Here is an 11,452-nt window from a genome sequence, read left to right on the forward strand (position 1 = left end):
ATGGGTGAGTCACTCCTCCGCTGTACATGGTCTTATCTCCTCAGCAGGTTTATCCATGACTCTTAAAACAGAGCTGGCAGACTGGCTCCCAGTATTCTGTCAGTCTGCATGGAGAGACGCGTCTTGCAAAGAAACAAGCGCTACTGACGAGATGCAGTGCACCAGGAGAGTTGGATTAAAGGAAACCAGGCATGTGTCTGTTTTTTGTGTGTTTTTGGTGCGCGTCCCAGTGGAAGGCTTAAACTCAAAGCCCCCCCACCAACCCCCAAGCTTATATATACAGAATGTGTGTGTTTGTGCGTACATGTGTTTGGCTGGTGCACATTCACACTCACGTCACTCGTTTCTGCTCAGTTTAACTCTCTCAACCCACTCAACATCCATCCTCCTTAATCAACCTCACTTTTCAGTTCCTTCAAATATTCTTTATTTAAATCTTTGTTCTTTGTGCCTGTTTATTTCTGTGGTGCTGTGCTGGAAGGACACCAGAGACACAGAACAGAAACAGACACCGAAGGAAGAATGTCTGACACAGGAAGAGAATACTTGTTAGTTTGCTTATTAAACTGTTTCCAACTTTGTTCTAAGACCAACAGCAAGTACATTTCTGGGTTGTACTATAGTCAGACAGATTGTCTTGAGTTAGCTCACTGTAACTCTGGCTCTATCCTGGGAGTGAAAATATTTAAAAGGGGATTTTAACATTACCAGTAATGATAAAGAAACCTCTTTCATGAACCCATGCAGTTTTAGTTTATGTCACAATGGCTGAAACTTTAGGGTCATTTTGTTGCTGTACCAAAATGAACTAATAATGCAGAAAAAGCTTTCTTTGGCTGTGTAGAGCAAATTGACAAATGCTGTCACATATTACCAACTTAGAGACAAGCTGAGTTTTTCCCCTAAAAAAAATGGAAAAGAGAGATAATTTCAATGTATCATGTTTACAAACATGTAATAGTCTATAACAATGTAATTTAGCCTCACTGGACAGGAAGCACAGCATTAGGGTGCTTGGTTATGTGCCGAACTGGTTTTTGCAGCTAATGTCTTGCGTAACTCCACAATACAATTACATGACTTAAAAGGGTTTCAGCTACTGCTTTCATTATGTCAGACAGCTTCAATCTAGAACCAGCTTTAACCCATTGCTGTTAGCCACTGGATGCTCTAAATATGGCTGTGGTGTTTTGTGTTTCCTAGCTAACGATGGTCTACAGTTCTACAATGGCTGATAAAGAGTGTATCAGTGCTGATACAGTATATCTTTTGACTGTTGATGGGACAGTGTTTATCTAAAGCCCCACTTTTATCATTTAGCCTGACCTACAGTGTACATAAAAAGTCGTATCTTCCTACATGCTGTGCTCCTCCACACTGAGATAACTCTGTGCGATTGGTTGATATGATGCAGAGGCCTTGTTTCTATTCCAAAATAAGAAAAAAGTGCTGGGTTTTCCGACCTACGCACAGTCCATGGCCAAAAACAATTCTTTAAATGGTACTATAATTTCATACTATGTGTGCAGATTATTTGGTTATTTTCATAAGAATTTTATTGAAAGTATTTTCCCAAAAAGGTCTTTTAACTACAGCATCTTCATTATTATGGTAACCGAGTATTAGTTTAAGCTAAACACAATTAATGCTAAGACAATTAATGCTTTTTGAATTAAAGAGGTTGGGAATGTTTAGTTAAGAAAATGAAACACAAACAGTAACACAATAAAAGATCACAGACTGTTCACTGGTTTAAATAATGCACCTCCTAATATTTTTATACTGTATTGCACTGGACCAATGAATAGACCTGGCATCTAAGGGTGTTTTGGGGGTGAGTCACTCATGCCCTACTTTTTTGCACTGAGTCATGGATAGGGAACACTCTTTAGGAATTTTGGCATAGAGATTTTGGAAAGCTTATGATGATCAAACAAATTTCAAGGAATACTCACCCCTAAAAAGAAATTCTTACATATATAAATGTAAACTCTAATGAACATTAACACTATGAAATGTGGCTGATTGAAACTCGCAAACTGTCGTTTGGATATAACAGCTTTTGACTATTCATATTCATTATGACTACTCAAAAAAAAAATCATTTTCTTTTGAGCTGCTATTTCAGGTGAGACTGCTCTTCTGTTGTCTCCCTTCCCCTCCTCCTGTATGTATTGATTTACTGGCTCTCCTGACACATACAAACTGAAACCTTAATCGTGTCTCTAAAAGCCTTTGGTTCCCCACCAGTGCTTTTAGAGGCTACCAAACACCAGCTAAGCAGATAGGTGATCGCTTTCTCTCCCCATTCTGTTTCTCATCTGTCCACTTGCTGCACTCCGTCATCATCCTCTTTGTGTTTTCCCCTGACATCCTAATTTTTATCCTCCTTTCTCTCTCCCTCCTTCATCTCCATCTCTTTAGTTCTCCTTTTCACTTACAGGGTTTGTCATGTTTTTTTCAATCTCACTATCCGACTCTACCACGCTCCCACTCTTCTTAGCGAGACTGGTAAACCATTCATCTGTGAATCTTTTTCTTTGTCTTGTATACACTACCGTGATTGTAGCAATTATGTGTAAAATGCTGGCTTCTACTAAAGTGTGACTCCACTTCACATATTGGATACCACCTTTATATTCTACAGCCTTTACATTTTAATAGCAATTTCACATTATTAAAACACATGTATTTTATTTATTAGATGAGAGAGGAATCAATACCAACATAAACAGGTACTGTATCTCTCTCTCATAGCATAGCTTAGCATAAAGACTGGAAAAAGATAAAAATTATGCCTACCCTTCAGCAGCGTCTTTACAAAGTTAAGGCCAAGTCACATCAGTAAGTTTTTACACCGTCTAACTGTATTGATTGAATAAGAGGTATGGTTTTTCAGTAGAATTGTGAAAAACATAACTGATTTTCATTTAACAGTTTACATGATATCTTTTTTGGCAGGCGGTTTATTTTGTGTTGTGTTTAAGTCCCTGATGACTAGATAGGTGTTCTGATTTTTTGCTGCTCTGGTTGCATGAAATTTGTTTACTAATAATTTATTTATATGGTGATTTTTTTTTTAAATATTATGATAGTTTGTCTAAAATTATGTATTTAATTGCAATATATTGCCCTGTATGGTAATATATCACAATATATTGAATCATAACCCTTCAATTTTGTACGCAGCTTATTGCAAGATACTTGTTAATACACAGATTTGGGTTTGGAAACTACTTGGGTACTTAGCATGCACATAAGCATATAATCACCAACTTAAAACCAGTGTAGATTGGTTACAAAAGGGCAATATTTTACATATAAAAAGACCTATAATTAGGGTGTCATTACAGCTACTCAGACAGAATGTAGACAGGGCTGCTGCTGTCTGCTGCTTTGAAAGAAAATTTGGACTGGAGAGCAGTTTTTGGTGCAAAAGAAAACCACAGACACACTCAACACACATATATGCTCCTTCTCAGCCAATGCGAACATACAGGCAGGCTGATTTCTAAATTTGTCTTATGGCACAGAGAAGCCGTGCAGTGCTGCTTCATTACAGGATATACTGACTAAGATATTTAATTTAACATATATTGTAAATCAGAGTGAACAGATCTGCTATAATGTTGAGATTATGCTCAATGTAAGTGCATTTGTCCACACAATTTGTTGACCTAAGACAGTTCAGACGGAAATGAAAACATGTCATTCCTCGGGCAGAATTCTAAATTAAGGACTAAATTTATGACATGGCATCTTGTTAAGACTGTTGTCAAGGTAACATTTTTTTTTGTACAAGATATTGTTTTGTTCTCTTCTTGCTTTGCCGGGTACGTAAACTGAAATAAGATTGAATTTTATTGTGTATTTTGGCTCTTTTTTTAAGTGAGTTGCTATCAAAACTTAATTATCAGACTGTAGCAGTATCTAGCTGACAAGGTCCTTAATGCCTCATTTTCTCCTTCTCGAATTATGGCAAGTGGCAACAAGGGTTAAGGTGCAATATACTATAAACAGAATCATTTGCCATATTTTCAATTGTTTATCTACTGTGAATGTTGGAGCATTTGCAGTAAAGATATCTTAATCTTTATTATTATTGTTATTATTATTATTATTAGTATTATTATTATTATGACTTCCATCTTCCGTACATTGCTTAGCACATTAATGCTTGTATATAGCTTTTTAAATATCTTTTATATTTTTTAAGATTTTTATACTTTCTATACTTTTATCCCATCATTAATGGGATTACATAATTGCCTTTGAAGCGACATTTCGTTTCAGCTTTTTCAGCAGAAGCAAAACTTTCAGCTATTTCAGCAAAAATAGTTCAGGTTTTTTCAACTTTGCTTGGAAAATCCTTTCAGCGATGGAGCATTCACAGTGCATTTTCTTTTTGGAAATGCTTTTTCTAGTTTTTTTAATATAAATTATTGCCTTTGAGACAAATATCTTTTGAAGCTACTGACTTAACAAGTTTCTGTTATCTTCAAGCCATCTGATGTCATCTGCTTCTTCCCATCAGTTTCTACACTGTAAATCGTTCAGCCATCTTGGATCATTTGGACATCAGGCGGAGAGATGAGCAATCAACAGGAAATTACATCTGAATGAGATTAGTTTTGTCTTCACTGTAATTAATTGTCATTAGACAGGAGTCCGTGTGGCATATTAACTCTCTGACAGACATCCTGCCATACAATAAGGGTTTAGATTTCAAGAAATCATTTCCTTTGTAACTTAGTGCTGAGAAAGGCTAATCGCTTCACACTGACCACTCCTTGACACGCACACACACACACACACACATTGCACAGGGGATCTATGTTATCACTAAAGACAAAGGGACACTGGGTATAGCATGCTGCCTTTAACTCTACACCAAATTTCTCTCTACTCGGTTAATTAACTGGTAAAGAAAAGTAGGCCGATGGCAGTGTCTTATAAATGGATGAATTATAGAGAACACATACACAGCAGTCAGACAACAACAACATGGAAACAATTAATGGAAACAGCTAGCATGCTTTTGACCAAAGGTTATAAAATCTGTGTATTACATATTCCTTTAACACTTAAATACTCTATATAAGGACTGTTGAACCCAATGAGATGATTTAAAATCTTGATTGAAGCACTAATGTACATGACAGTCATTTTTAAATTTAAACTTACTTCATAGTATTAATATGAGCACACACACAGAAAAAAATCCAAAACAAAACACAAAATACACAAATCACTGTGCCAGAAACTACATAATGAAGACAAAAGGACACAGCAAGCAACTCTGCAACAAGGTTATTGAAAAGCAGAAGTCAGGGGATGGCTACAACAACATTTGTCTAGTAAAAAGGCACCTGTGACTTCACTGACATTTTTTAAAAGCTTCAACAGCTAAAGTGGGAGAGACTGTACAGACAACAACTATCTTCTGGGCTTTTAAACACTCATTGCGTCTAGTCTGATGATCAGAAAATTCAGATATTCAATTTGACCTCTTTTCTACCACTTTCGCAAATAGGTTTGGACTGCTGAAGACAGAAACTGAACTCCTCCTTGCATGGGCATTGGGTTTTTGTGGACAGCCTGCTCTAGGCAAATGTATGCATGTGCCATATTCCTTCCATGTCCTAATGATGTATTTAACTGTACTTCAGAAGCTATTGGGCGACTAAGTGCTCTTGTATCCATCCTCTGAGTTCAGCTTGTCAGTAATCTTTTTACTGAGTTTACTAAAGCATTCTTTTGTCTTCATTTTTTAAATTTTTTTTGGCCAGGATACTGATACTGTTCATTAGCAACTGCACTTGCTTTTGTTTCTGAAAACAAAACAGTAATTTCAGGATACCCGTGACCTGGATGACTAAGAATCTTCACAGACAGTTACATTTATGTATTTCATTTAATGAATCAAGTTTACTTGATCTATTTTGAATTTAATTCTAAGTAACTACCACCAGAAAGTACAATGAATCAGTTTAAAGTTGCTAAAACTTTATATGATAATTATGATCAGTTTTTATAGTATAGTTTTACAGTGTACTGTGTTAACCTTTTCCATGATTATGTCCCTGAATTAGATATTCATACTTAGAATATTTTTCACACTTCTACCTTGAATCTTCCTTTTATCCAAATTTAGCAGAGGTCCAGCAGTGAAGCTACCACAACAGATCTTTCATCCCTAACACCGTGCTTGGTTACTGTTGCTATACATGGTGGATCGTTGCCGTCACCAGTGCATCCAATAGGCATGTCGGCACAGCTAGGGAGTCTAAAAACAGCTTTCTATATAACAGCATATAATGAGAATGGCTTCAACAGTGTTCGCTCCAAATGTCACAGCAGCTTTAATGATCTGCTGAGCACACACACACACACACACACACGCACACACACATGCGCGCACACAAACGCACACACTCACTAGAACTATTTTACATGTGAGTGTGCAAGCTGTAACAATGTGTGGCTCTTTTCTGCATTGTTGGCGTTTCCAGTAATCCCACCTTTTTTATGTACCTCTCTGCTATTAATTCTTTCCACTGAAGCCATTAATTCTATCCATCCCCACCACTTGGGTCTTTCTTTTTTCTTAATGTTCTTCCCTGTGACTTGATCTTACTTAAGCTTATCAAACACATTTCTTGCATGGGTAGCTCCAACAAATACTTTTGTTTTTTTTGGGGGGGGGGGGGGGGGGGGCACAGAAAGACACATTTTGTGTGAATACTTGGTAGCTGCACATTTCTGGGACATTCATGAATGTGACCTCAGGGAATAGGTATTATTACTCATCATACTGAACAGGAGATATTTTGGCTCCCTTGTAGCATACAGAGCCCAAGAAGCCCCCTCCTGGTGTACAAATAACCGCAACAGCTTATGTAATGTTGTTATTTTAACTGTTCAAATTGCATATATGTCAGACTATACCTCTAATTAATTCTCCCAGGATGTGTGCCTATTTTGTGTTAACTCTGTATAACAATGTTAGTTCAGCCGAAGAAGAGGAGAAAATACACTCAATAATTTAGCTGGAATGAATTGAAGAATTTAGAGGTGTCTGATAAGACAGATAAAATAAAGGACTTGGTGAATAAGGAGTGTGTGCAGAAGTGTGGGAGCAGGGATAAGAAAAAGCAAGCAAACAAACGGTTAAAAGACAGAGAAAGAGATTAAAGAAGTGGTGGATGATGTGATTGAAAAGTGAGTGCTGTGGAGAGGACAATAGGAATAAAGAAAGAAACAGAGATAGGTGAAAGACTTATAAGCAAACACACGCCGGCCAGGGCTCTTGGTGCAATGCAGACAGCATTGCCATGGAAACAAATGGAGGGAGAGCGCAGACGAGGAGGAGGGGATTAAATAGGAAGAGATCACTAGTCGGCACCATCGGGGGTGGGTGGGGGGAGGACTTTGTTTTGATTACATGGGAGGGGTGGACTGATCATTGAGTAACAAGTTTGGATATAAAGGTAAATAAATGGGTTCATAATGGAAATGTCCAACTTGTGTGAATGGACTGAGTCTTAGGAGATTTGTCATCATACCAGAGACTGTTCTGCTAAGTAGATCATAAAAATTGTAGCCTGCAACAATTTTACATGTTCTGTTTTTGAACAACAGGCCTCTGTGGTTTGTAAATGAGGTCACAGTTTGGGTTATTGGTGCAGTGGCAGTGTTATTCCAGGTTTCTGTCTGAAGTGCAAGAGGTTTAGTGAGATATTGCCTCAATAAATGAATTTTTAAAAAGTGATGGGGGATGATCGTGTCGCCATGGCGCCAGTTGTCTCAGGTGGCATTGTCTGGGTCCAGAGCTGAGGGTGGGAGTTGTCATGGCAGCAGCAGTGCATGGAATTTGTCTGGGTGTGATGCTGCAAACACACAAGCACACTTTTCTCTCTCACACACAATATTCTTGACTGCAGGATTATAAATAGAAAGCAGCAGAAGCTGTTCCTCTCTCCTCCTATGGGACCCCATCACTCTTATCATCCTCTTCACCCGTCTCTCCTCAACACTTACCTCTGCTCATTCTCTTTATTCTGTGTCTCTCATTGAAACTTCTCTGTGCTGTTGTTAAATCTCCACTTTACAGCTTCCCTAAAGTCTTGTCAGGTGGCGTTGTTTGCTGCCCATTTACCGCCTTAGTGATGGTGATGGTGCAAGGTGTCTCTCATTGTCATAGTGAGTAGATGGCATGGCGAGGATACTTAATGAGTTTGATGTCTCTCAGACTAATAAAGTGGGACATCTCTATTGGTGTGCGCTTAACTAGCAACAATGAACAACTGCTTGTTAAAAGTCTCCACTGGTGACTTCACTGCACCATTGCCTGCAATGAAAGCTGCAGTCATAATGCATTTCATGGATGGACTGATAAAACAGAGGAGGCTAATCAGTTTGCTCCTCTAGTTATGGCTGTGTTGACCTGATTTACTGTCAAATTTCAGTTGTACAATGAAATTAATTTCAATTCCTGCTCCTTCTCAGGAAGCCCCTAGTAAAGGAAAGTTAGTCTCGGGAATGTAAAGAAGGTCCTTAGAAAGCAAGCTTTGCTGACGCTGGGTTAACACGAGCTTTCTCATCGTTCCATCTGACTGCTCACGTGCAGACACTGTGAGTGGAAATGTTACATGGAGGTGTGAATGTACAAACATGAGTGCTGTGTGGTGTCAGCGTGACACTAGTCAAAAAGCCCAAAGGCTAATTCAGTTTATGATACATGACATCAGCAAATTCTCACATTTTAAAAGTTCAATCTAGGAAATATTTGGCACTATTACTTAAAAATTCTTCATTTGATTGTCATTGATTAATTGACTTTAATCTCAGTTCAGCTTTAGTATATATTTGCATGAGTGTGTGATTATGTATTTAAGTGCCCTGGAGTATTCTGAGGGGATGCTTTTTTTTTTTTACCGGAGAGCTCAGATGGACAGTGAGACTGAAATGGGTGTGACAGAGAGAAAAAGAGTTGTCTGTTAAAACTGCTTGAGTGCACAACTTTACATGTCACATACTGAACAGGATGTACTTCACTGTACCCTTCTACTATGTACTCACTGTGCCAAGTCACACAGAGACACAGAGTGTCATTACATGGGATGATGCCCTGAAAACCTCTTCTTGGGTTAGCTGCTTTCCAGCTTCCCTCCCCCCCCCTACTCCAGCTCAGCCTCCTGACATTCTTTCTACCACACCTACCACAGCTATCCTCAAGCTGCCAATTTGTGTGCTTCAACCTCACAATTCAACTCGAGAGTCCCTTCTAATAGCCTATTGCCCCTTACTCACAGCACATGCTGCTTATTTGCTTCAAAATAAATAGTACAGAGATGGGTGGTCTCAAGGCCAATGTAAATGCCTCTGTGTTTCTGCTGAGTAAATTTAATAAAACAAATACTGCAGCTGAAACTTTTACCTTTTAACAGAAAAATTCACCCACTCTCAGTCTTAGGTGTTTATTTGAGTTGAAAGAATTATGTAGTGCTTATATAGCACATTTATCCAAAGCACTTTACAATCTTGCTACTTGTTCACTTACTCTGCAATGCAAGGTGCTCCACTGACAAACCTGGAGCAACTTGTTTGTTTTTGTCTTGCCCAAGGACACTTTGACACATAGCCAGGAGGACTGGGAGTCAAACCACTGACCCTGTGTTTTGTGGATGACTGCCTTACCACAGCCGTCGCATTATGGTTAGGGTTATTTTTGTATCAGAATATTATTTATGGGTTAGGTTAGGGCTAGAATATTATTTATAGGGATCATTTTATATTAATTATCATATTATTTTCCAGGTATCAGACAGAACATCCACATAAAAGGCTTATCATTGCAGTTGCTGAGCCTGTGTAATACCTGACCTTATCAGGCAGCAGTACGACTTTGTCTAAGTGTTCAGATTAGTGAATTAAGCAGGAGCTGCAACCCTTGGAATTTTGCAGATGGCGGGACAAAGAAGCTTCGCAGCACCATCCGGCGGAGCACAGAGACCGGCATTGCCGTGGAAATGAGAAACCGAGTGACACGGCAGGGCAGCAAGGACTCGACCGATGGCAGCACCAACTCAAACAGCTCCGATGGAACGTGAGTATCCAACCAGCAATTCATCCACTCATCCATCCCATACACATACACTGTCCACATCTAACATTAGTTCTTCTGTCTCTTTTAGGTTTGTCTTCCCTACCACACGCCTGGGACCTGAGAGCCAGTTCAGTGACTTTCTAGATGGACTAGGCCCTGCTCAGATCGTAGGAAGGCAAACACTAGCTACTCCCCCTATGGGTGAGTCAAGAGTGACCCAGTCCTTTCTTAGTCAGTCAGTTTTATTCTGCTGTAGCAGGACGAGCGTGTAAATATTTGATGGTGTCAATAAAAGTCAAGAAATACAGCTTTATACCTATATATAAACTTTATATGGAGAGCAATGTTCAAAATACTACATGGTACTAGAGTACTCACTCAGCATGGATGAAGTTATTCTTGTATGAGTTATAAATTTTTCATGCAAAGGTCACCGCTTGTGAAAAACAACTGAGCGTGCTCCACTTCAGTGGTTGTGAGGACAGACTTGAAGCTCAGCATCGCACTCTGCTGTTAGATATTTGCCACTGCAACCTCACACAATGGGATGTTTTCTGCAAGCATCATTACTTGTATCTCAGAACCCACAGAACTGCACTGGAAGGTTTCTTTTTTGAATATTGATTAAATTGTAGGAGACATGTTTTTCATCTGCAGGGGATGTACATGTGGGCATGGTTGACAGAGGAGGGCAGCTGGAGGTGGAGGTCAACCAGGCCAGAGGGTTGATTCCTAAACCGGGCTCCAAGAACATACCAGGTGCATTTAACTGACTTTATCTGCTACTGCTGCAGGGAATCGTCTGACTTATATGCCAATGTAGAAGTTTTAATTTTTATTGTGTGTTGTTGTATTTGTAGCAACCTACGTAAAGGTGTATGTCCTGGAAAATGGAGCGTGTTTGGCCAAGAAGAAAACCAAAGTAGTGAAGAAGACACTGGACCCCACCTACCAGCAGGCTCTGTTGTTTGATGAGAGTCCTCAGGGCAAAGTCCTGCAGGTAAGTTTACCTTTTTAGATTCCCATTATTAATTCGTATACCCAATATTCAACAAAAACAGCAATATGGGTCCATCAGTTTAGTATTTAACTATTTCAACTCTCCTGTCTGCAGAGCTTCCTGCAGCACTGGGCAAATTTAAATTCCTCAAAGCAAATGAGCTTGTTTCAAATTCATTTGCCTTATTCCAAAGTGCCCTGTTCAATGCATATTTCTTGGTGGTTTAAATTAAAGAAGTAAAATTGCTTTTTTACTTGTGAAATTATCTAACCTGGCTGTCAGAGTCCTCACTGCAGCACTGAGATGACAGTTTTAATCAGTGGATTTACATTTTTCTGTATAAT

General features: G+C 38.9%; 1 protein-coding gene across 1 annotated transcript in view; it reads left to right on the top strand.

The window, feature by feature from the left end:
• The window catches only part of rims3 (regulating synaptic membrane exocytosis 3), a 33,107-nt gene that overhangs the window by 15,247 nt on the left and 6,408 nt on the right, over positions 1-11,452 (top strand). The window contains exons 3-6 of the mRNA XM_067505030.1: positions 9,967-10,108; positions 10,197-10,309; positions 10,766-10,867; positions 10,969-11,108. Coding sequence (XP_067361131.1) covers positions 9,967-10,108; positions 10,197-10,309; positions 10,766-10,867; positions 10,969-11,108 — 497 coding nt within the window. The remainder of the gene's footprint in view (positions 1-9,966; positions 10,109-10,196; positions 10,310-10,765; positions 10,868-10,968; positions 11,109-11,452) is intronic.

Source organism: Channa argus, chromosome 1 (genome assembly GCF_033026475.1).
Source record: "Channa argus isolate prfri chromosome 1, Channa argus male v1.0, whole genome shotgun sequence".
NCBI classification, from domain to species: Eukaryota; Metazoa; Chordata; class Actinopteri; order Anabantiformes; family Channidae; genus Channa; species Channa argus.